This window comes from Lagopus muta, chromosome 9, assembly GCF_023343835.1.
Source record: "Lagopus muta isolate bLagMut1 chromosome 9, bLagMut1 primary, whole genome shotgun sequence".
Lineage (NCBI taxonomy): Eukaryota > Metazoa > Chordata > Aves > Galliformes > Phasianidae > Lagopus > Lagopus muta.
This window is the reverse complement of record NC_064441.1, coordinates 3405575-3433260: the sequence shown is the minus strand read 5'-3', so window position 1 is coordinate 3433260 and position 27686 is coordinate 3405575. Positions and strand designations below refer to the sequence as shown.

The 27686-nt window shown below is 38.5% G+C and overlaps 1 protein-coding gene across 1 annotated transcript in view; it reads right to left on the bottom strand.

The window, feature by feature from the left end:
• Positions 1-1509: 1509 nt before the first annotated feature.
• SERPINI1 (serpin family I member 1) overlaps positions 1510-27686 on the bottom strand; it is a 38224-nt gene continuing 12047 nt past the window's right edge. The window contains exons 2-9 of the mRNA XM_048955418.1: positions 20115-20382; positions 18111-18341; positions 15594-15788; positions 14439-14643; positions 10471-10568; positions 4811-4897; positions 3518-3607; positions 1510-2249 (exon numbers count right to left, since the gene is read on the bottom strand). Of these exons, the coding sequence (XP_048811375.1) occupies positions 2173-2249; positions 3518-3607; positions 4811-4897; positions 10471-10568; positions 14439-14643; positions 15594-15788; positions 18111-18341; positions 20115-20364 (1233 nt within the window). The 5' untranslated portion in view covers positions 20365-20382 and the 3' untranslated portion in view covers positions 1510-2172. The remainder of the gene's footprint in view (positions 2250-3517; positions 3608-4810; positions 4898-10470; positions 10569-14438; positions 14644-15593; positions 15789-18110; positions 18342-20114; positions 20383-27686) is intronic.

Here is a 27686-nt window from a genome sequence, read left to right as displayed (position 1 = left end):
CTAGTGTTTGCACTTCTGTTACTGCTTGCTTTCTAATTGCCCATTGAGGCAATTTGCAGACTCAGACTTGGCATAGGAGACTGCCTCATTCCAATTAGTACCTACATTCAGACTAACTGCTAGGGCTCTATGTGCACTTGCCTGATATCCTTCTGACTTGCAGTTGTCCTTCCATAATTCCACAGCTTTAGTTCAAGTCTATCTTCAAAGTCTTTTCCTCAGTAAGGAGCATCTACACTGCAAAAAACTGGTGTAAAGACAACGAAATTGGCCAGGAAGCACTTTCAGTGAATAAGCCCAACTGAGAGATACCTGCTTTTCTCTCATCTTTCTATAATAAATGCCTCTACAATAACAAGGTGCTTCAATAAGCACCTCAAAAATTGGCTACGAAGTGTTTAACAGCATGAAGCTTGGGCTCCTGAGAAGGTCGAAAATGTATCCTTGGCATACCAGTTACTTTTCAATGCATTAAATGGCTTTCTGTAAATCACCTTAACATGTACAACCAGCCCTCCTGTAACTGCAAAGGAGCTGCATTTACCTACTCTGAGGCCAGTCCTCCACTTTGCTAAAATCAGTCCTGCTCCTACTCTGGAGGCAAAAGGAATGCCAAACAAGAAATATATTTTTCTACCGTACAATATTAAGATCACAATTTAAATTTCAATACAAAACATCTCAGAACTAAGACTAGCATATACTATGGGTAATAGGAATCAACGAAGTACCTGAAATACTGTTAAGGAGCTTCATTTCTCCTCTCTGCTATAGCTCTAAACAGGTCAAGGAGGCAAGGCTTGATATGTGCTCAAATGCCCTTTCTCTGTGGCAGTTCAACCAGCCTCCATGGAGATCATTCATCACTTTGTAGCCTGTCCTGTAAGATTTGCACCGGCAGGATAAAAGAGTGAGCAATGTGTCAAACCTGGCAAGTTCTCCTTGCATGAATAGCTTTGTTAGCAGTATCTAGTCTGTTTTGAACTGAATACAAACCAGAGAGCCCCTTTAGTAAGTTATGATTAGCCAATATATAAACTCCCATAAAACGTAAAAGACAACACTGCTATTGACCAAAGTCCCACTTATCTAGAAGAGTCTGTATTTATGACCTGTTTCAAAAGAGCTCCTTTCACCCTTTTTTCCCCTATTCTCTTACCTTTTTAATAACTTCTGTTCATCTCATGGTTTGCACAGTGAGGGACAAAATTATATGCCTGCCTGGTGATAACTTGAAAATGGAAATCACAATTAGTTCACAAGGTAACATTTACTTGTGATGCAAGTCATTCTCCCGTCTGCAAACACTCAATGAAAACTTAGGGAACAAAAGGATTATGTTGGTCCTTCAGACACTTACGAACTAAACATCTTCAGACACTTAAATTAAGAAAATAAACATTTTCTGTATTTTATTTTAAGATCATTCTAAATCACTGAAGTGAGATACTGTAAAGCCCAGGTTAAAGTATAACAACTGCTTTTGGGGAGAAAAATGTTCACACAGTGTGACTGTTCAACTATTTTAATTTGGACATACACAGCTGTTCTACACTGACTAGCTTGAAATATTCATGCGATCAAATTTTATTGGTATCAACACTTACGGAAGGTGAATCGCGGCGTTGCATGCAGGAGCATTCATGAAAGCAGCATTTTAAAGCCACATGTTGGAGTTTACACAGTCTATCACAGTTCTCAGATAGAATCCATTAGGTTTAGATTCTTCCATTAACTTTGAGACAGCACGCTGCAGTCTGTTTACTATTACAAGATTACATTTTCCAGATGTAGTTCAACTATAAATCAAGACTGTTTGCCATTTGATTACTCAGAGCTGAACACATTGTGCTCCTGTCTCATCGATCCACTGAGTCTTTGCACTGTAAACAATTCAGGAATTATGGATTTGCAAGACTTTTTGTTTTTACTTTACAATTCACTAAACAAGAAACAGTTGTTGACATATACACAATTTTATTTCAGGGACACAGCAATCACAATAACAAAAACAGAACCATTATTTTAATACTGTGAACTTCTCTGGAAACTGACTTGCACATAGATCTGAAAGCATTTTAAACAATATCTTGGGGGGGACACAGCAAACCTTAAATATATTAACTTCAAACTTGATGTGCTTTTTTTCCCTCATTTTATAGCTGGCAGTAGTTAAAGCTCTTCAAAGTCGTGGCCGCTTGTATTCATTGCTTCAGGGTGCATCACCCTCCCCATGAATAACACAGTACCTGTGACAAAAGGGAGGAAGGGAAGATGTCAGCACAAAAAGCTGAAGTTAAATGATGATGAATACTGAGTTCTTGACCATGTGGTCAAGAATTTTTATAGGAATTTGTGTTAGAATTTGGTACCCATGAAACTGTACGGATCAATAACACTAGAGAATAAGGACTTCTTTGTATTCAGAAGTGATACAGTACACAGACAAGAACAGCAGACACTGTCTGCATTTCAGTACCCTTCAGTTTATTCTAAAGCCTTGATTCAAAACCCACCACAAATCAAAACAGGTTCACTTTAAATTCCAACAGTTCTGATGAAGGCTCATGGAAATATTTCCACTGATGTAGTCAGAGCTCCCTAGACTGGAGGGGGTTCTAAGCATGCAGCTAACCTAGCTACAAGCAGACATTAAATGAACCAGACTTTCTCAACCACTTCACTCCCTCTCCAGCCTGAAATGGTGAATAACATTCCTCACAGAATTAAAAGTGAGCAAAAGCCACCATACTAAGACTTTACTAGACATGGTTCATTATTTATTCCACATTGTGCAACTCACAATAAGAATTCTCTATACAAATACTTCTCAGCTATTTAATCACCATTTATAGCTTTCATGCCTATATATCTCTAAACCAGTTTAGAAGTAGTCACCGAGCACAAGCACTTCAGATATTCTAGTGAATAAGGGTAACCATTACAGTTTTCTTGCACTGTAGAACAGTTAAGATGCTCAAGCACAGACACATCTGACAGTTTGTGGCTGTACGTTTTGCATCCCCGCCACATCCACATCATTAAGATAAATACAAAACTAAGGAATTACTTAATCACTGCCCATTTTACAAGTGCAGTTCTCATCTCTTGCCTGCCACAGAACACTTCAAGAGTACAACAGAATTATAACTAATATCTGTCCATTATGCAAATCACTTGGTACTGGGAACACAGCTTATTGGTCTCAAACAAGTGCCAAGTGCTCATGGAGTACAATAATTGCAGTCATTCAGGGAGAACACTACATTCTGATGAAAAAAGGTTAGGTTTTCCTTCATAGTCTTTAATCACAGAATGAGTACTATTCAGGATTACATCAGATTTCGGTGTCTTCCTTGAAGAAACACTAGGGGGACACAGAAGGAGCCAGCCTTTCAATTTTTATTTCAAGACAAATAAAGGAAAGTTTATAAGCACGAGCATTCGTTAGAAATAGGCAATTTTCTTTCATACCCAACAAGGCACTGTGCAAAGTGTGGAGGAGTGAAAGTCTCACCTGTTCTTCTGTTTCTGACCAGGAAGAAAAAAGGATGATCAACTATAACTTGGGGATACAGTACTGCCATTCTGCTAATGGCAATCATACCTGAAGGATAAAGAACAAGAAACTTAAGAATTATTACACATTCTCTTCTGCTCTTAATGAAACATCATTGCAGCTCATGAACAGTGGAGTTCTGCACTCCAGCACTTAACATAACCAAGAAATAGCACAAATAATTTAACCAAAAATAAAGGAGACCTTTAGAGTAATGGCATGTTTATTTATCCTTTAAGAATAATTAAAAAGAGAACAATTAGAAATGGAGTGATACAATTTCCCAGGCTGAGGAAGCAACTTCTAAAATGAAGAGACTTAAAAGGAATGATGAACTGTGCCTCCCTGTAAGAATAAGATGTACTGTGTTGGACAGTGCTACTGGCCTCTTTTAACAGCTTCAAGCTGATAATTGATAGAAAAGGTAACTTAACAGATACAGAGAATGCAACAATTAAATAGGCTGATGTAGCAGCTTTCAGCTTCGCTTCAATCTTCAAAAAAGCAGAGGGAAAGGGTGAAATTAAATAGGAGTCAGGGGGGATTTGGCTTTTCATTATTTTTATTTGGCAAGACATGATTTCTCCAGGGCATTATTTCCCAGAGTTTCATTTAGTTTTACAGTTTCACTGCACTGACAATAAAAACTCATGCATGCAACAATCCCTGTCCATGTTAATGTTACAACCCAAGCTAGTTACTGGTATTTATGATCAAGGAAGTCATTTATCTTTTCCCCCAGCACAAACAGAAATCAGCTGATGATAGAAAACAACTTGATTTCAGGAAAAGCATGCGATAACCAGGTAAATAAACTACCCAGCCTCCTAACATCAGTACTGGCAACTTAGGTTTTCCCATTCATCACTTCCAATTTTGTTTCTTTAAATGAGCTTATTAAAATGCAACTGCAGCAACTCTGTCTTAACTGTTCTGGATCAAATGCTTTTGACCATTTTTAATTAGTATATCAAAATGAGGAGTGCTTAAGTTGTATGAAGAGCAAACAGTTCACACCTGCCTGACATTCAGAAGCAAAATATGGACGATTTTCCATAGGACCCTCTAAACCATGAAACACACCATATGTAAGTGTTACAAAAGTTTTCCCTAATTCTGTTCTGAAAACCAGTGTAGTCGTGTTGCCTTGACACTACATACTGGTTAGCTTTCTGGTATTTCAGCAGGACAGTTAAAATACTAATTAACATAGAACAACATTTGATTTCATTCTGCTTTTCAGTCAGGTACCTGAGGCAGCAGCAGCTTCTGATCCTTCCTCATTAACTTCTAGGAAAGCCTTATGAAATGCCTTTGCAAGGTAGAGTTCTTTATTATCTGGAGAGGAAAGAAAAAAAAATACCTATTTCAAGCAGTTCTACAGTAAGAGTGGAAAAATTTACGAAAACAGCCAAACACCTTAGCACTATTAGCCACCTTCTATATCAAGCCAGAAAAATGAAGAGCTTTGTGCATAGCACTGGCATGAAGCATGTTCAGCCAATGCCTCTAACAGCAGTTACCACTTCAACATTGTACTGCTCTTCTATATATACACACACACTATATGCATTAGAATGCCATGGCACTATCTAGTGCATCAGTACAGTAGCCATTATCTACCTTCAGTTTCTTTTAAGTGCATTTACTTCAATAAAAATCACCACAGAACCGAGTTATTTTCAGTCTTGTTTTCCATTTTTCTTCCCCCGCTTTCTAATTTAGCTGCAATCCTACACTTGTTTAAGTGAGCAAATGCTCCACTATTTTTCTTCATCATCTAAACGATCAGACCTTGATCAGACCTACTGGAGTAGTCAGCACCTTGCAGGAAGCCATACATAACATCACTTAATCAGTTGGACTAAGTTTCATCAGTAAGACGTAATGAGGATTAGACATACATTTATTGTACCTGCATAAAATCCACAGTAATGGCAGAGCACAACAGTTAGAGAGGAAGAAAAGCTCTCAACAGGAACTTACCCATGAAAATCTAATCTAACCACCCCACTGAGACAGCTATGCTTTTTTTGCATTTCTGAACCTTAACAAACTGTTCAAAGCCAAATCTCCAGCTGAAGGCTGAGTAAGGAAGGAAAGCTTAGGATTTTTTTTTTTTAAATTGTTATCCACAAGTGCAGCCAGCATTCTAACACTAACAAACCAAATCCACAAGAGACAGTAGTTTAAGATGCCTCTCCCCAGACCTCATTACTGCTACACGCACTCAGAACCAAACTAGATCTGTTAGTTCAAACTAGTTCCTCTGTTGACCTTAAATCTCACCAGAAGCCTTAAATGATTACCTTTGGAACCAACCATAACAGACTGCTAAATACTAGAAATCCTAGGCATCAGAACCAAGCTTTCAGCAATGCTACTTTGAAAGCTAAGACAAAATTTCCAGTGTTGCCTTTGAATGTGGGACACGCAGAATCCATCTTGAAAACTAAGCACAATTCCCCCCTCAGCTTTTGCATCCCTTGCAAAAATTAACAAAATGCCACCAGAAAACACAAGAACATTAACAGCACTTTTAAACCTTGAGTGTTGTCTATTAAAAATAGCTGGATAAACAATAAGTGTTAAATGGTCATCCTGCAAAGCTTTCATTCTTACAAACACATTAAGGCTCATGTTTCCAAAAAGTGTTTTGCTACAAACCTAGGACATACCAGATCATTTACAGAAGTGATAGTGTACAGAAGATAACAGCAGCCAGAAAAGCTAATCCCAATTGTATGCCTAGCATCACATGTGCTGACTTTGTAAACATGTCAGGTTACCAGGGTTCCTGGTAAGTTTATTGGTCAATTCAGCACATTTCTTTATTCTAGGGTAGCTGTGTTTTGCTATTTTTGCTTGAGAACATTTCAAAGCTCTACTGAGCACTTAAGTTAAATATGACATAACAGGAAAGAAAACAAGAACTCTGCAACCTTCACAGAGAAATGCTGTTTCAGAGCTTCTTTTCTTAAACACAATTAAATATTTAATAATAAAACTTTCCACTTACCCTAATCAGGCCCTTGAATCATGATTTTTTATCACAGTACTTCACCCTGTTCCTGTGACCTGTAATACTCACAGCAATATTCCCTATTTTAATCCTGTATGTTTGATTCTGCATAGCATGGCATTATGTTACTCCAAAGTATATTTCTAACCAGAACACTCAGCACCTTAACAGGTCAGTCTCCATCTAATGAGCTTACTGACTATTATGAAATTGAGCCCTAACTCAGCCAACACAAATATTACTAACATTTACCATCAGCTATAAAAATGAGATAGGATGTAAACGTACTCTGGTTCTAAGTATAGAAAATACATTGTTGACAAGAATACAAGTAGTGCATGGCTAGGGAACAGATGAAAAACCTCCAGTTACATTAATAGCGTTTACTCAGTACAAAATAAGTCTCACAGATGAAAACTACAGTGTAACTTACTCCTAAGAGTAAAACATCCTCTCATTCAGCACATACCTTATGTCCTAAAACATGTTTCTGTTCCACAGAAGGTATAAGTAGTCTTCAGTCAATGTAGTGTGGACAGTTCATTGTGCTGAAGCCATTTTTTTCAATCCCAATCTCATAACCCCAAACCATATCCAAATATCTGTGGTTAAGTTTTCCATAAGAATACCTTTATTTGGTTCCAATTCCTTGCCTTTCACTCTGATGGATATATTTGTCCTTGGATGGTGAAAATAGCAATTTCATGTACCAGTTTCCTTCTTCTAGACTATTTGTCTCATACTGCTGCTATTACAGCCCTCGAGTTCATTTCCACATGGGGAGCAGGGACAATACTAGGTGAAAACCTCTTTGCTGTGTTTTGCCATTGTCAAGTGGCTGAATAAGTTCAGTATCATACACAACACGTCTTTCCCTTCACAAGAGGAAGAGATGAAATTTACCTGAGCATTTCCTATCACATTTTTTTTATTAGCTTCTCTGAAACAAGACTTCCTACGGAGCGAGTGCGCTCTGTTAACTATTACTCATACAATCCCCAGGAAGATTTGGCATTGCAGAGTTTAGGCTTTCTGCAAGCCCCTTGCCTAGATAGCCATTAATACATAGGTGTGATCTGGGGCTTATTTCTAATGTACATGACTGTTAGCATCACATTTCATTTGTCACTACACTCCATATGCTTGTGAACTCCTACTCAAAGCTGCCAAATGGTTGCTCTGCAAGTCTCATTTTAAAGAAAAGCATGCAGGTTTATTGGCTTTCCTAGCTCAGGATGCCCCAGAAAAATTACATCCACCTCAGTCACGACTGTGAAGATGAGAGCACCACTGAGATGGTGCTCTTCCTATTATTTAATATTGTGAAATCAGTCATTAAGAATACTTCACAGCTCCCTGAAACATAGGTCATCTTGAGCTTACAAGCAGTTGCCAGTTAAGGCATTCTACAACAGCAAAAAAATATTACAATCATTTGAAAGAGAAGTTGACCTTTAGCACAGCAGTCTGAAACTTGCTGAAATTCTTAGTGTCAAGATACTCAAACTGCAAGTCTGGGTAAGTTATAACATCCCAAACATTGGAAGTGCTTTCAAAGTTTGTTTCTTACTATGTTTCAACTCTGAATATTATGACCACAAGATAGAATCAGAGATGGAAATAACATCTGTTCAAGTTTGTTTTTTTTCTGAAAGTGAGTCAAATACTCACAACCAGGTAGTCAAACAGGAACATCCTCCTACTCACCTGCACAAATTGACAAGTTCTGCAAGAAAGCTACATCTAAAGCAAGCACCTAGATGAATACTTAATCTGTGGTTGCTCACAATCCAGATATCCTGAGAGGTAAACCTGACTCATCCAGATCCATTTTTCCATTTGAGTGTAAAAAGTAAAAAACTAAACATGGGAAATTCTGCAATCCTCCAATTTCATTTGTATCCACTGAACTCACAGAATTTCACTGAAGTCAACAGTCTGTGCCTTGATCTGATAACAGGATTAGGGCTGTTGAAATCACAGATGCCTTGACAACAATCCAAAGGCAACAGCAACAGAAGAAGGGGAAAAGTTACTTTAAACAACAGAATTTCTCGTAAGTCTCCTTATTTTCTCCCTAAAATTAGTGGAGTTCTCATTCAAATACCTGCATTTAGGCTTTCCAAAGCACTAACACTGACCTGCATGTAAACTAACAGCCTCAGCTTCCTTGTAACCTGACACGCTATTCAGCTATTTGCAAAAGCAAGTTCTTAATATCCCTATATTGTTTTTTTGTTCCTTCTCCCCTCATTTTTAGAAGGAGAAAAAGACTGTGTTTCAATTACCTGAAACATCATCTCCATAGCATCAATAGCGTTTTTCAGTGAAGGCAGTACTTCAATAATATTTTCTTACTCTTAATTTATGAAATACCTGCTTCCTGGCAACACATGCTCTCTTAAAAGTAAACAGAATGCTACAGTAAGACTATTGAGTTTTCTATATACACCACTTCATTTTAAAAACAATCTCTTCTTTAAATGGCAGAGTTAATTCACTCATGCAAAACGTGACATTTTGATTTTATACAGTGCAATTGTCAACAACATGAAACTTCAGTCACATGGATTAAAACAAGTTCCAATCTTCCTGTTAATCTCAACTACAGAATTACTCACCAGTGTTCAGGCATACTTCAGATACAATGAAATAAGAACCAAATGCTGCCTTTGAGTTTAACCTGCTCTGTGCATTTTCCATTCTCCCTGGTATTTCTCCTCAAGCAAATATTTTACTGTACATAGAGAAGCTATTGTGAAGCTCATTTTTCTTTGGAGCAGTAGAGAAATTGGAAATATTTTTCTTCAGGAAATTTACTTAGGAAGCACTATTCATTTATGCAAATTCTTTTCACATTAGCTAATTCCAGCTTTCCTTACAATTTCACAGGAAAAGGAAAGGCAGCAAAATAGCAGAATAGGCTACATATAACCTATGAACAATGTTTCTAACTTGCAAAAATGAAAAGCATGTAATTCCAAATGCTTCAACTGCACATTTCATACTTCATTACTACTACCTTGAACAAGATACACCAGCATGATTGCTTCCACAAACAGACAATTAGGAATTACTTCCCATCAGCTATGCAAATCTCTGGCTGCTTAGACAGTAACCCACAGAGCAGAAGTGTACAGAGCATATATAAGCAAACATAAGTTACATGAACATCAGTCATCCCACGCTGGTAATGTGTTTTTAGATAGAGAACATCCTGGTCTGTCACACCACAGGTCTAGACAGACCATGCTAAATATACAGCTCATAAGGAGGCTTTTCTTACACACAAGAACTTGAGCAACAGCAACACAGCTACCTTTTGTGACACTCCTATATATTTCAGTAAGTATTAAAAACTTGAATATCTGCTTTCCACCTGAAGTATTAGATATCTCAGTGAAACTGTTCATAGTGAGCACTGAAATAGACAAGCAGCATGCATACTTCCATCTCAGAACTCTTTGCTGTTACACTTACATACAGAAGGTACTTGTGGGCATAACCAATCATACAAGTATTTAAAGCCCTTGATTCCACAAAGAAATAGCCTCTGGAGAAAGATGACAACTACCATGGTGCACAGAACTCATTGCTATGAAGGCACTGAAGCCACACATTGCTAACATGGATCTGCATCTTGCACATTTTTAAGATTCAGTTTGATATCTCAGAATGACTTCTCCCAGATCAAAAACACTCCCTCCCACTCCAATGCTCACCCACTTCAGACACTCCTATAGAGAACAGCCCTGCATCACACAAAACATCCCAGAAGATCAGAAGTTTGCTAGCAGGTTTCATTTTTTTTTTTTTTTAATGAAAACACACTGGAGATCTCACTGGTTATCCTGAAATGGATGATTTCAGCACTCACATCTCCTCTTACCAGACATCGCAGTGAGGTCGGCATTACGGCTGAACACTTCTGTAATTCCAAGACCTTTCAATACGTCTTTCAGATCAATTTCTTGCTCTACTGTGAACCTGAAAAATGAAAGAAAAATGCAAAAAACTAATAAGAACTGCTTACATTGGTTAGAGAATTAAAATTTCTAGGCAATGACAACTGAAATAGAGACAACATGAAATAAGAGCTTCAGTAATAGTCATATAGCATAGCAACGCTTCCTGTAAAAATGCTTACACTAATTAGTTTACTTCCACAGCTGAATTGTTTTCTTACACAGAAGAAATTAAAGGCTGCTAGTATGATGTACAATCCCTGACCATAACTCTGCACATACAAACCTCAGCAGCTTGAAAAAGGGTAATCTGAACATCAAAAGACAACTGGATTGTCTTATACAAACCACATTCCTGATGACATATCTATTCCATCAGGAATCATTTCCCAGAAAATAATTTTAAGCAAGTTAAAATAAGATCTGGAGAGAGCTGGAGACTGACAAATCACTGGCAGCATCAGAATTGGTCAGGTACCCTGTCCAGATGGATTCTGGCCTATGCCTGGAGTAAAGCAGGAGAACTGATTCTTGCCATTTTACTATTTAGGCAGTTCTCAAAAGTATCTGAATAGGTTGAAGAGTCACACACTTGAGGAAGTTTCTCACATTCTGGTATGAAATGCATCAGCATTCTTAGAAACATTGAAGGCTTTAGAGAATCCTAGCTTTCTCACAGTTGGAAGAAACATTTCAAGGCCATCTCACCCAACTCCCCTGCAATGAACAGAGGCATCCACAGCTAGATCAGGTTGCTCAAAGCCCCATCCAATCTGTCCTTGAAAGCCTCCAGCAACTGAGCATCCATGTTTCTGGGCAACCAGTTACAGTTGCTCACCATCATTGCTGTGTAAGACCTTCCCCTTGCATTCAACCTAAATCTATGCTGTTATCCTTTACCTTAATGAATGATTGTTCACAATTACAACAGTCCAGAACTTTAGGCTGTGTGTAAAGCTTCAAGTGTATTAAGTCATGTTCTAGATAGAACTTTTAAGACAAGAAAAATAAAGATGGCTTCATCTTGCATGAGGCCATGCAACTCTTCTGAAATGCTGAGTTTTCAGTAGAGTTCCTAGGTGCTCAGCATCTACAAAAGAGGATTTGAGCACACTTTCCAGCTATACAGTAGAAGTATAACTACAGCCTAGTGTGACTCATCCCAAAGGCTATAATTTCAAGGCTTGCTAGAAGTCCTGAGAAAAAGCAAAAAATGCCTGATTCCCAGTTTGGTTCTAACATAATACATTCTGCAGAACAAGAAGCAAAGCAATGGCTCCATTTGACAAACCAACAATTTCTTGCTCAGAAGACAGGCCTTAAGGATCTGAATTGCAATTTCAGCCCAATAAGCAACTTTGTATTATAATACCAAGCTGCCAGCTGACATCAATTCCAACTTTTCAGATGGAATTTCAGCAAGGTTGTCCTGAGGTGCTAGAACTAGCTTGCATAATTCAATAGCCTGAAAATAAAACAACAAGAAAATGCCACAGTACTGTTGTTCTGACCAGGCAGATCAAGGCAGGTTATGGTTCTCTCTGGCAAGGTCCTTCTGTGAGGGCTAAATATAGGCTGCAGATGTTGGCTACATGTACTGCAACAGCACACAGCTTTGTTTCTCTTCTGTGACCATCTCAAGAACCATGAGATCTGACCTCATCATAACAGGACTCAAAAGAATGTGAAAAAAAAATATATATAAGGTTTGTTTTCTTGAGAGAAAGAAAACTTTCAGATAAACAAAGACCTTTCAAAGTTATGTGAAGTGGGAAGGTCAGTGAAGAAAGCCAAGCATACTGGGACAGACTTCAAGGGGTGATCTGGTGCAATGTCATTAGGTAGTAGCTCTTCCTGTGTTCTTCAAATAAATTACTAGAGTTCTGTATATTAGATTCATGGTCTGTTTCAATTCCATGAATAAATAGGATTAGACTGTTGATCGTTTTTGTCTGAGTTAAACTGCAAACAGATTTGAAAATGAAAAAGTAGTATAACTTAACACTTCTGTTCAAATTCCTCCTTCGCTGTTAAGAAGAGTAATTTGCACACAGATAATGCAAACAGAAATTATAATGTTGTGATTAACTATGCTTTCAGCTAGTGTTCAGGCCCTAGGACAGCTTGGAAATTTTCACTGTATAATTTGATAGCATCTTCCAGGATATAAAAAATTAATTTTATTCCACTGCTGTTTTCAGTTTCTCAGTGGACAGAGCCTGCAGGCCACATTTCATAACATGCCTTCCTGAGTCAGAGCATAAAATATTTATGAAGTTTTTATTCTGGGCATTGATAAAATCCTGCAGATCCCCTCTGAATCTCTAATGGAAATCCAACACCTTGGGAGTGTGCAATTAATCTAATTTTTATAGGAAATTGCACTGTTACTGTGTGGTATTTCAAGTTCATGAGTTCTCTCATAACTGGAAAACGCTGAAGGTAATCAGAACCCAGTTGTATCTGTTTTGCCTTTGCTTAACCTTAATTCAAAAAGCATTTAACAATTTTCTGGAGGCTCTTAGATGAGAGTGACGAGCATGAAGACTAGCCTAAGGTAAGAATTGTTGGGTACAGAATAAATAGGTTACACGACCACACAAAAACACAGCCTCAACTCAGGCATAAACGTGTCTGAAGTTCTGGCTACAGAGAACCCTGAACTCTCTGCTTTAGGTTAAGAAATAAGCAAAAACTGAAATTGCCAACAAAAAAACTTAAGGCCAGGATCATTAACACAATTTAAACAGTACTTATGTATTTACTTGGGATACCTCAAATTCCTAAATTCAGAAGCTTAGTTTTCATAGACCTCTGGATTCTGTGCATCTCATACATGGGAGAAACAGAGATAAAGCATCAGCACCTGATACAGAGGCAGCAAAATACTTCAGTTATAAAAAAGAAGCTTAAGGGATGGAAGACTCCCCATTGAATTTGTTGGTAACATCATGACCATTTCATTGGGAAAGGATAAACAGCTTAACAAAAGTAGTTTCCCCACCCTGTAAAGGATTTTGCCCTGTTCCTTGCATGTGCAGTATAACCCCAATTTCCAAGTCACATGAAAACAAGAATCATTTCTGTGACTACAAGGCTTCACTATGGTTTATTTTTTTCTGCTGCCTTGAGCTGTAGCAGCAAAGCTCAATAAGTACAAAAGCATGTACCATATTGTTATATAGACAGTTTAATACAATTAATGAAATCATTATGAATCCTTTGAAGACCGTTATGATGGGACCACACATTGACTTTCAGTAACAAACAAGTATGAGGTACACAAACATTTAGAGGCAGGTGAAAATTCTTGGAAAGGTAGCAGTGCATTTGAGTAAATACATCTCTGAGCATATAGGTTATGTCTACAAACAAACCAATTTCACTGGTCCTCTAATGAAAATGAGTTCAACCCCTCTAACATCTAAGGAAGACATTGATTGAAATTACCTCTCAATACTCAACTATTTGTATCTACATATACCATTAAAACTTCTTGAATTAGCAGCATATAGTAATCTAATTAGCACCCAAATGAAACATTTGTTAATTCAAGCTTGAAATATTTGTATGGCTCCTATCTTAAATGGAACTTAACCATAATGAGTTCTGCAATAAAAAGAGAGCCATCACTCTGAGTAGATATACTTAATGAAATTCTCCTTCCTGGAGCTTATACCTGGAAGGGACACAAATGCAGCATTGGGCTGTTGCTCAAACAACTACTGTTAAGCACTGCACACCCCCAGATCTTCTTGTCACAGCCACCTTTGTGTGGGTGCTCCATAACTACAGTTGTGGTCAAGAGCCCCATTTTTACCTACGCTGCTATTCCAACCCAACTGAACACAGCAGCCTCCCCCCTTTTACTGACACAGCAGCATATTCTCACCTTGGTAAATATACTTCAACTTTTTGCTTTTTTACTGAGTTAGCCCACTCATTAATCAATGAGGCTTTGACAAGTGGCTCCAACGTGACCAGTGGAACTTCTTGTCTGGTAAGAACAATCATCATACTAATTTCATCTCCTTCATATGGTATTTCTAGAACTTGGTAGATACCACCTGCTTCATTAGAGCCATCACTGAACTCTCCTACAAGAGAAACAGGGAAATTCCATTAGAAGTACATTCTTTCATTTTTAGTGGAGATATGAGAAAGATAAGAGGTAGGTAATGCTGACTAGGTACAGGAGTTAATTGACCCTCTACTCTGTAAAAAAAAGTTGTAGTTCTTTCGTCATGTGATTTAAGCCTTATACCTCCTTTCCTAAGGAAGGTAATCTTACACAATCAGTCTGTAGGTAACCATACTTCCAAACATGTTACCTAATTTCCACCTAACTTCCATTCAGTGAGCGAAGTCTAGAAGTTGTTAAAGCTAAGATCTTCATGGAAGCAGGAAGAGTTTTTCTTTCAGAAAGACAGCTTATTAACGAAGAGACAGTAAAATATTGCCAACAGTAGACACCATAGAATCCATTTGGAGTTCAAGCTCAAAGGAAAAACCACTATTAGCTCTGTTTGAAGAATTCATTTCATCTAGGACTACTAGGGCAGTAATGGATAAGTGTCCTTATATTAAGCATTATTTAGAATAGTTAGAAGGGATCTAGAAAAAAAAAAATCAGAGCAAAACTACCCAGGTTACCAATTGCAAATTATCACTGAGGACATTATGCAAATACCTCTTGAACACTGAGGGGCATGGGAGCAACCATTTCTCTAGCAAGTCTGCTCCAGTGTTTAGCCACCCTCCCAATAAGGAAATCCTCCCTAATATCCAGCCTATTAATTTCAGTACTTAACATAGTACAAGAATAATATTTCACCAAGAAGCAGGTATAGCTCTATAATTGTAAAAAAATTTAGAAAATAGTGAACAAACATTCTGAAATTCATCATATGGCACTAAAACATACCTAAACAGGAATCATGAAGTCATTACATATATTGCTGCTGGTACAATACACAAGCACATACTATAAAAACACATCAAATAAGCATCCCTCCACTAGATTTAAACTGTTGCATTTCCAACTCACCATAATAAAACTCTCCCTGCTGGTACATCATTGGAATCTGCACTTCAGTTTCATCATCCTTAGTAAAAGAAAAAGTTCTTGTATTTTCAGGTCTGAACTGTGATTTCCAATTGCCTTTAAAGTAGACTGCGTTGATGAGAACCAAATGAGTTAGAGCACCAAAGTCTCTTGATGACACAAAATCTTTGATCATATCTAAGAAGAAAAACAACTGTCAGTCTTCATGTCAAATGGAGCATTAAATCAAATCTCAAGGCAGCTCAAAAAAAAGACAACAAAATAAAAAGCTACACTAACATGTAATTTCCAATTCAAATGTTTCATTAAATCTCAGATTAAACTCCAGTGGTTTGTAAACCAAAAGTCACAGTGTAGGTGCACAAATCTTCCTATCACATGTTAGCTGTTACTGTATTGCTACTTACATATACCCCATAATTAAATCAAGGGAGAAACAAAGTCAAACCATTTACACTGGTGCTGTAATACATTTCAGCATTTTTCTCTTCATGTCAGATCTACATATTCTGGTTCTGATCCAAAGAAGAATTAAAAGTGGATGTTTGAAACATATGCATATCCATTGAAACTTCACCTGGGCTAGTGTTTAAGTGCTCAGTTTCTAATCAAGTAGTGTCTCACTGATTAGTAAAGGCTAATCTATATAGATTCTCAGCATTTGTTCCACTCACATTAGCACTTGAAAAGCACAAGTGAAAGACAGTGTCTGCTCTACACAAGGGAGGTATGTCAGCTAAGCATGGCAGCTGCTTCACTCCTATTCCTAAATCATTCACATGAGAATACAGTCTAACCTGCTTTAGCTCATCTTAAACAGCTGCCTTTCCAACAAAACAATTTTGAGATCACTAAATGTGACAGGCTGACCACATTAGTGGGTGTTCTTGACAAATTTCAGCCTATTTCAGATGGCTTTCTTGTTCATTTATTTTAGCTGACACCACGTACAAAGTGTTAAACACATTCCTCAGTCTGGTTATGACTCCCTTAATGCCCTGTTTATAATACAAATTATGCTCTCTGGAGCATATGCCACCTACCAACTGGTGTGAAATTTGTGTATTATACAGTAAAATTTGTTATGGGTCACTGTTCATACCTCATCCCAACTAGAACTTCTTCAGAAATGAGATGTGACCCATACTTACTCTATAGTAGGAAAAAAGAAAAACTAAGGAATATGCTTGTCTTTTATTACTTAGTACATTTTCTCTTGAGCTTTTCAGTCACATCTGAATACACTGATATACATTAAGAATCACCTCTGGCCAGAGAAACCTTGACAGTTGTTTTCTACTCTGAGCTTCCCATCATTTTCAACATGCTGGAACTGGAAAGCTGACTGTCTTGTACTCCTTAACTAATGGGAAAATGAGCCCTCTGTCAGAACTGGCAGGCAGGAGGGAATGAGATCGAGTGCTCAGAGATTAGGCTGAGGGACTGTTACTATCACAACCTGATGCTAAGAGACCAACAGCTGCCTTTGTTAGCTCAACAATTCTTTCCAAGGTGATGGGTACAAACTTAGTCAGCAGATGTGGCAGGCATTAAGCATGAGATCTGGGTGCCCCTTTAAACAAGAAACAATTTGGCTTTTCCCTCAGAGATGATGTGTTCCTAGAACATTGCGCTAGCTGCTGCATTACTTCCATTGCCTCTATTTCTGCAGATGAGATAAAGGGCAGAATTCACCACAGTAGGTTCCATTTTCCCCACAGAAAAAGCTAGATGCTTTTTAAAAATGAACTAAACACATTATGTAAGATGTCTTTCAGCTTTAGTGCTGCAAGCTTCCTGTAAAGCATTATGATTCTTACATGCACGTACAACATGGTAATCTACTAATTCCTTAAAAGAATCCTAAAGTCTGCATCAACCAGATCTAAACAGGCATATTTATACCAGTCATTCTGTGCTTACTCCTTTCCTTCCACTGCATTTTTTTTTTGTTATAGAACTCTGACAGTATTTCTACAACCAAATACTCTCTAAACATGTTATCTCATAACCACACATTGTAAAGATTAGATCACAGGGTCTCATTTTGTGCTTGAAGTAACCTCCAGTATTTATTAGCATTCCATTTCTCCATAACTTGCACCTATCAGTTCCTCAGTACTCCACACAGACAAAGCACAGGCCAATAATCCCTCTGTAGATAAGAGTTTAGCATTTAGCAATAGCACTTGTTTGTAACTTAATATAGAAATCAGTATTAAAAATTTAAAGAGACTTTAAATGAAAACTTGCTCCTTCAGTAGATGCTACAAGTATTCCACTGGAAAACATTCAGACAGATCCCACCATATGATTTAATGGTTAATGCTACTTAGAACATTACTTTTCATACAGCTACATGTTTTTTCTGTGGCAGGATTCACGCTACAATTCTCTTTATGAGTGGAGAAACAAAAGAGATGAAAAGGTAAAAATTCAGTGTCCTAACTCCAGAAATAAAGATGCTTACTGCAGGAAATAGAAACCACGTAAACTTACTGTTGGTATGATTCTCTACCCACTTATTGATGTGGGTAGCTACAGCTGCACTCTGGCTGAAATCTATATTCTCTACTTGAGCTTTAAAGTATTTTTTCACCAACTGCAAAAATTTTTCACTAACATGGAATCCATTTTGAACATAGAGAGAGTTAGCCATATTCAAAACGTAATGACTTTCTTCTGTAGTTGCCATATCAGACAGGTCCTTCAGAAAGGCAAACTCTTCACCTGAGGGAGGAAATACAAGTTCAGTGAGAGCACTTCAGAAAAAAAATCCATCGTTTTGCACTAGAAATACAGTCATTTTATGAAGTCCAATTTGTGTTCTTACATCCAGCAGTTAAACACATGCAGTCTGACTGAAACCTGAACACCTTCAGATCTGAGAAGACAATCTGCAAAGCAGAACACATTTAGAGCTTACTCTTTCAACTCCTTACAATTATCATTAACAAGCCTTTTGAACCCCACCAGACACTGTGATAATCAGTGATAATCCTCTCTACATCAAGGAACTAAAAATTCTTATGAGTCACACTTCCATGCTTTGCCACCACAAGCCAACAGATTTCCCTTATGTTCTAAAAAACAGTTATTCAGGAGCTTGGCAAAGAAAAATCAGTGCTCAGTTCTGATTGTTAGGGCCCACACGGAGTTTCCCTCACTAAGACAGGCCTAGAATTTCCCAGGATATTGCATGGATCATTTGCTTGGGTAATGAGGAGTTCTGGCAGTGACAGCATCAGGTTTCTGTGGCTTTTAATCTAACTGCCCTCACAGCCAAAAGGATTCCAAAAAGCCTGCCTGAAGACAGAAAGCTCACACTGCTGCACTGCCTGCCTGAAGCTGAACATTCTGATTCTCTTCACGATGTAACTTAAAAATTGAACACAAATATTTCAAGCTCAAGTTGTCAGAATGCTTTCAACTCGCACTGTGTCAAGAACAGTGAATGGCCCAGCTCAAATGTGCTGCATTAACTTCTTAAGTTACAGATAAGGGGTTAATTTATCAACCATCAGAAATGTGAGTTGAATGTGCACCGTAATCTCTACAGAAAGCTATCAACTGCACACAGGTACAGCATACAAAGCTTGACAAACTTTTTTCTGAACTGTATTCAGAACTCCTTCCTCAACACCCATTCACAGAGGACTTAGCATCCAATGAGTTCTATGAACAAGGAATTCCATTCAAGTTTTCATTATTCCAACATCAAAATTAGTAAAAATTCACTTCAAAATATTTTCCCCCATTCATTATCTTCTCCATTTGGAGACAAATCAGAATGGTTGGCACTGAATATGTGTTCTGTGGCACTACATCCAGATGCACGACTTTTTTGCTTATCCCACACTACAGCAGTACCATTGCTCTGTTAAATAATGCCTCTTGTTTCTCAGCAAGAATGACAGGAACACATGAATCACAAAAACACTTGGAAGGGACCTTGAAGATCACCTAGTTCCAACCCTTGGAGTACATTAAGTATTGCTATTTCCTAAACTAGCTCGCACGCTATATTGCGTAGTGCAAACAGAACACTGCAGACATGTTAGGCTAAAACCTGCACGACCTATCTACAAGAACAAGTTCCATCACAGTAAGAGATGATGCTTCTGGTCTTACTACTGAATTCTCCTACTTCTAAGCAATATTGCCTAAAACAATCCTTTCCTTTTCAGGTTTCATTATAAGCCATCTTGCAACTCCAGAAGCAAGAGCATCCTTAACTTTACAGAGAGAAACCAAGATCAACAGTATGCTGCAATCACTTGGGATTCAGCTGCCCAAGCCAGGATTGTCCATTAGCATTGCTGCTCACACAGAATCCACTCAAGCATGCTCCAGCACGCTCAGGCCATCACACAGAATGTCAAGAAGCCCCCTGATTAATAACCTCTGGACATCATCAGGCCATTTCCACGGTTGCTGAAGCATTGCCAGCTGTTTCTTTAAGTCTAAAAATCTGTTGTAAAGCACGATTATAAAAGTCCTTACCATTTTTTAAGCTGTCAAAACCCAACGTATGTCGAATTTCTTTCAAGGTGGTTCCATGGGCTCCAAGCTCTATCATTCCCATGGCTATTGCAATGCTCAGGGGACAGAAAAGAATATTCTCATCTTCTCTTGCAGCTCGTAGCTGATTATAAACATTCACAGAAAGCTCAGCAATAGTTTCATCAGGAAAATTTGTCTTGAAGGCTTTACTTGGCAGAACAAGCAAAGATAATAATCCAAGGAAATACATGTCGTGAGATATTAAGACCTGCAAGACAATTTTAGAGGAAATAAGTTAACTCCACATAACAATAGATTAAACTCAAACACAGTGGTAAGCTCGGCAAATTTCAAATTTTAGTGGGAAAAATCTAGGCAAGGAGTTAAGGGCATACTTGAGTTTCCTGGAGGAGGCACATACACCCTTCAAAACGAAGCAATGAACCATTTCCCCCCTGAAAATTAGGTATTGAATGACTTTATGCTTCTGTAAACTTTCAATGAAATAATAAAATTCGACTCCTACAGAAAACATCAAACACAGCCATACCTTTCCTACTTCTCCTTGTCAAGTTTGGTATCGTTAAGCAATGCTGGTGTAGAAATGATATATATTTCTGCATTTTCTTCCACCAAGGAGACTTACAAACATGTTTCTTTCATTTGATCTTCCAAGTAAGAAATAACTTATTCATCTAAGTCACACTACTCCAGGAACTGGTAAGACTACTTCAGGAACAGAAAAAGCTTGCTGACACCAGTGACAAAGGAAATGTACCACGATGTTGCTTGGTTGCAAAACTCACAGCAAGCAGCCAAGATGTCTGTTAGTAAACAGCAATAAGTTGACTAGCTTTGACTAGTTACATTTGCTAACAGACAATAACTTTCCTATGCAGGCCCCTGGAGCAGGTCAAATTACTTTATGTAACAGCAGGAAAGATTGAGCAGTGGAAACAGGAAACTAGAAAGAAATCAAGAGGATTAATAACCTAACTTACCCCCAGGCTTTGCTAAAAGGCGTCAAACAACAGTTCTCACTCTACCCCAGTTCGGCTTGTCACACAACTACTAGCTTAATTAAAACTGCACATTCTGGGGCTGCATACACATCTCCATTTCATTTCTCCCTTTCACTTCACACTACATTGGCACTTGACCAACTGGTCAGTCACGGGAGCCAACACAGCTTGTGCTCAGCTTCTTCTCCTGGACGCTTACAGCTTCAAATACCATGAAGCAAACAGATTTAGCCCAGAAGAAGCATTTGTATGTTTCTGTGCCAGGTTGCAGGGCTTGTCAGCATGGGATAAATTCATGTGAATGCGCTACCCTGCTGTTCAACTGAAGTCAATTTACATGCTGCTAAAGTGCCTCTGCCTTATGCTTCCCAGCTGTGTGCCTGCAGTTACTGTGGGCCTCTATACCTGACAGAGACCCTCGATGAGCTTTGTACGCCATTTGTATCACACATTTCATCTTCAAAGGACTACATATCTGTTATACAATTATCTTGCAAAACACTGAATGATACATAATATAAACATCACTCACATTTCACAGATGAGAAAAAATATGAAAAACAAGGTACACGCTTTGGCAGCAAGCAACGTGGTCACTGTTTAAGATTCTGTTTCCTGGCCACAGCTCAGCCTTCTGTTTATTTTTCATTGAGGAAATGAAGCAGATGAATTAACACAGCAAACACACATGTTTCAGGGAAAAATGGCAGGTTCTTAGGGAGAGATGAACCACAGCCCTGCTTCTCCCCCTCCCTACCTCCCTTCTATGGTCTGCTTACATGTATGAAATATGCTCTGTTTATCCATGTCTAATGATCCCTCCCCATGTCAACAGTTCATCTTTCTGGATGAACTCATGCATTTTTGATTCTCTGCAAGATATCAGAAATCGCCCCCATAGTTTCCTATTCTACTTAACAGCACACACACACAAAATTACATGAGCCCACATCAGCAGCTTCATATTGTGCAAACACTCAGCACTGCGCTGCCTTTCCAATGGAAACCATTTCAGTCCAAGGCATAACCATCATTTCATGAACACAAATTTCATAGACCAAAAAGGTATCAATATAGCACAAATTTCTCCAACCCTCTTATTAATAGCACTGTTTTTAAACCTGTTTATTAGTTACTTAAAGATATTACAATTCCTATTGTAGTGAAACAAATGAATTTGGGGGGGGCAGAGGGGAGAGGGTGGGGTGTACTGATCTCAACTTGAAAGCCATACAAGGTAAGAAATGCTAATAAACTTGCCATGGAGGACATCCATAGCAGTAGCAAAAAGCACACCAAGATCAGCTCAGCTAAGCACAAGGCAGTATTGGGGCTTTTTAATAGGCCTGTAAGCAAGTTTGCAGAGTTCAACAGGATTTTAATTATGCAGACAACTTGATACAACTGTTGTATCAAGACCACGGTATTGAATTGCTCAAACACTGAGACAAATGAATTCTCAGTTTTAAAAAAGGAAAATGCCCCAGCTTTCTCATTGCAGAGGGAGCTATTCAGCACTCCATCATTGATCTCTGCCATACGCCTGACTGTGAGAAACTCTTCAATAATTGCAGGAGGTGGGTATGGGTAGAAGATGCAGTGCAGCCCTGCAGTGGCAGCGCTCTCAGGCTGTTTGTGAGGACTGGGCTCTCTCAACATACAAGTATAAAACAAGGGATGATGTTTTAATGCAAGCAAGGTCTGCAGAACAGAACAGACACTTGGCCAAGCTGCTTGTCTCTGTGAAAATCATTTCCTAGTTATGTTTTCCTCTCAGCCTAATCCAAGGCATTGGGGATAAATTCCCCAGATCCCTTTTCCTTGTACTGACAGCACATGTATGCACTTCTAACAATGGGAATCTAGCTCAATTATCATTCTAGTCATAACTGTTACTGTCTCCAATTCCACCTTGCTTTAGGCAGTATTACACTTGATTTCATACTTTCACATGCCTCTTCAAGCAGCAGGTCTTGGTCCAACAAACAGCTGAGCACTTAAAGTACAGCACATTCTCAGCATCTTTCTTCAGTAAGTTAAGGGCAATCGTTTCCACAACGACACAGAATCAGAGAGCATTTTTAAAATACCTGTACTCTACCTTAAGTGAAGGGAACAACGCTGAACATTGTGCAATTTCTGCTTGGGAAGTTGAACAAGCCCTGAATACCATCAGAATTTTGACAGTCTTTTCAGACTCAGTCATGAACAACACTGTTGTAGCCTTTCTTATCAGTGAAAGCTAGTTAAATACTGCACCAGCTAAATAGCAATTCTTTTAACTACTGTTCTATGTGGACTTAGACATTAATTTCAAAAGTTACAGGACACATTTTGCACTGGTTGACACATAAACAAAAAACCTGTTGAAGCTGCTTTCAGCCCTTACGTAAACAAATATTAATGGCTGAGACATGAATTTCATTTGAGCTCCAATCAGTGACAGAAACTAAAGCAGCAAGACTTAGATTAACTGATACACAAATCACATTCCAGGTAAAGAAGCAGCAGCCCCAACTCCTCCAGCAGTAGCACCTTCTTGAAAACAGAAGCGTGCATCACAAATCATCTACAGACACAGAGGTCTGTAAGCATGTTTTACCCTTGCTTGCATCAGTCCCCATTAAAAAAAGCAGCAGCAAACTAAAGAATGCAGCACTACTCCAAAACAAACACTTGTAACTGCACAGAATATATTATAACAGCTAAAGGGGTAATTTAGCAACTTCAACCTCCTGGCATTTGTTTTCAGTAGAGAAATGCCCATCTCACACCCCAGGCCTTCTTTAGGTTTTGGACACTGCTCTGTAGAGGGTTGAAGAGTTTATGGAAATGGTCTTAATGAACAACATTACTCATTTTTGTCACTTCTCACAAAAACAGTGAAAAAGCTTTGGGATCTACATCATCCAGCAAGTCTAGTTTAATTCCTTCAAAGTTTTTTCTGTTCAAAATTGCTGAAACCTTTCATAAAGCTTTTACCACTCCCAGAATTCTGTTTGATGCTTTCCCACAGCAGGTCCCAAACAGCTCAGTGGGCAGCACTTTTCCTTTCTGCTTTAGCCAGCACAGATGTACCCCTATACACGAGCAGAAAGAAAACCCATTTCATAATGTGTGAAGAAAAAAGATGCATAGGCTAGAATACTGGGCTGATTAACTATAGCTCTTGCCTTCCTCCAAGCATAAGGCTGCAGTGACTAAGAGGAAGTAGAACAACATCACCCCCTCACACCCACAAACTGTGAACTATTCAGATCACTGCATATGCTTTCAGAAAAGAAAATGGAAGGGGGCAAGCATCCTCTGTAAGCCAAGATATTTTAAGACGTACCAACAAACTCAAATGGTTCACAGAAATTAAGTACTTTGAATTTTGAAACAGCACGAATTGAACTCACAGTAGGAAGGTGCCAAAAAATTCAATTAAGGATTGAATTCTAGTGCCTTGTGCATGCCAGACAGGTTGGAAAGAAAAAAGGTTATCATTTGCTTGTCTCTTACACCTTCAGACTGTGGGTTTTTATAAAGAAACTCCTTTACAGCTTTAGAAGCCTAGCAACTTCACAAAATAGAACTGTGATATATTGCCTTAATTCCTCAGCAGAGACTGAACTAAGATTAGTTGCCTTGAAGATTACTCTTGGCTACATGCAAGCTAAACACTAAAAGTGTGGGAAGTATATATGAAAAAAACTGCTGGTTCCTTCCAAGCAGTGTACGAAGAAAAGCTTGGGGAGAAAAGAACACCACCATTTCCACCAGCATACTTGCTTTGCTGTAGGGAGGAATATCCATGGTGCAGATGAGTCCAGCAAAACAGTCCCACAGAGCAAGAGAAGAGATTGCTACCAAGCCAACTGCCTTAAGAGCATGCTTACCCACTCTATTAGGTCATGTTTGCACCTGGAACTGAAACAAGAGCCTTCCTGAAAGCCACAGAGGGTAACAAATGTATCAGTGCTCCCTAATTATGATCTGTTGTTCTGAGGTCCTGCTGCCTAGAGTCAGGATGATGCAAGGAAACAAGAGAATAAGGAGGTGTCTGAAAGATGCTTCAACAAACAGCCATGGTGGACAGCATAAGCAATACCTGACAAAGTATTTCTGTTATTACAAGTAGTTTGGTTGTTAGAATTAGTGATCATCTGCCTAGCATCTGGAGACACTGGGTAAATTGACATCTGCACTACCTCCAGCAGGCTTTACCTGCAGCTAGAATATTAACTCCTTCATATGAGGTCACACATTGTCATGAAGAAGTCTGATTTTTATTCAGAAGACATTTATCTTAAACTTGTGTGAGCATACGACCTTGTCAAATGGAGATTCTACAGACAGATGTGGCATCATTAAGCTTTTTTGACTCCGTTTCAGAGATGTGCAATTACATTCATATTTCAATCTGCACAAACATTAGTAATAAAGTCGTGGGATTTTGTCACCATCTGTTAGTTACAGAGTCATTGCCTTCTGGAGAAAGAAACCTGGAAATCAGTCTCATTAGAAAGCAGCATAATAGTTACGTATCAAAAACCTCTCCTACCTAAACCCGAATTATACAAGTGCTAGAAAAGAAATGTCTGGGCAGTACTAAGACTCTTCTCCAAACCACAGCTAGGCAAGCCCTGCTGGACCTATTTTGTAAAGCCCCATAACATCAACAGCTTGTGGAAAACCTCTGAGAACTGAACGCTTTCATATTGAAAATTTCTACCATTAAATCCCAAATGTTTTTAAACTTCCACGGAGCTTGGCACCAAGTCATTTACCTGCTGGGACAATTATGCAAGCCAAAGATGTCTTAATTGAGCTTCCTCAGGCGAAATCCCTCAGCTCCAATTAAAAAATAGTGGAATAGATTGAGAAACTGCCCAAAATACTTACTTTTGAATGGCCTAAATCAAACATACACATACACATCTAGACAATCGAGGTGATCTTTTTTCCCCAATAACTGCAAGGCCTACAATTCTGAGGACCCATTTTCAACTTCTATATTTGTTTTGTCTAAGAGAAATACATTTGAGAAATTCTTGGGTAACAGTGTTTGTTTGTAATCTGCAACAGATACAACATCACCCACGAAGAACGATCTATAAATAAGAAAGAATTAAGAACTCTGACGTAGAAAATTGTGTAGTACAGCATTTAGGCACTTTGAAGGTTCAGGACTGGAGGTCTGAGGAAGACAAAGACTAAGGGTGAAAGCTACAAGGCTACAGGCTCAATTCGCCTTTACTTTCAACAGATCAAAACTGTCTATCATTCAAGCCCCATAGAAACACCTTAATCAGACACAGATTTTTAATAGATAATGCATCTCTCAATGAGGGCTGTCAGTACTGAGCACCAGTCAGGATGAGGCCACTCCCAAGCACATTGGTCTCACAGCAAACATTTTGATCTCAGCCCACTGACTGTGGAGTAGAAAGAACCAGTAACTCATTTCTGAAGCATCAGTTATACCTTCGGCAATTTTCTGCATGTAACTTTCTTTGTATAGAATTTAACTAATAGACGTGGGGCACTACATGAATTCTAACAACCATCTAGGAAAGATAACCCAGATTAGATCAACTTTTCCTTCTTCAGATTTCCTTTGTGTGGCTTGGGAAAGAAAGGAAGAAAGGTTCTGACCTAATTCCATAGGAACTTCCTATCAGAAACAGCAGACAGCGCAATAATGAGGTATTTTAGATACAGGAACAACTTCTTGTCTGCTCTTGCATGTACTGCAAATTCTTTTACAGTAAGTCACATCTCTGCTATTTCACAATGAAATCCAGTTGATCAGCAAGCTCCCAGAAGCAAGCTCCCAACCACAATTTAATTAAAAGGGCAGTAGCTGAGTCCCCCCATATGCAACTGCCAGGTGCAATCTCTGCAGTTTAAGTCTACAGGCGACGTTGCTGCATGTACTGGAGCATAGTCTTATATGTGATGAAAGCTGTCACTTATGTCAAAGACATTCCTGTAATGCATTATGATATTAGTTTCAGCAGAATGAAAAATTATGCTTTGTGAAAGCATTTACAGCCTGCATGTCTGCAAACACAATGTTTCCAGTGCCAGACACTTGCTTGAAACTCTGTATTTTTACACAAAGCAATTAAGAGATGTTACATTAAAGAACATACTGAGTCCAGCATGGTAGGAACTCTTGTAGCCACTACTGGACTCTGAGAACGAAGGACTAAAGAACACAGGAGTAAAAGACACAACAGTAAGACATTCACTGCCCACAATGATGAATACCATGATAATACTACATTAAAATTGTTTCTCCTTTAAAATGCATCAAAACATCTCCAAAACTTACCAAGGAAAAACTCTTAGAAGTCTCCAATAAAATGCAGTCAAGAACTAAAGATAGCCTTTAATTCACCTTAAAATCTCTAAACAGACAAGCCATGCACTAGCTGTGAGCTTGTTTTGAAAGTTCAGTGTACTGAAGGATCCATTTCTACTTTATTCAGCTTCCTTCAACTGGAATTCAGAAAAAGATTATCAGACTATGGATACAGTGATAATGAGAACAAAGTTAATT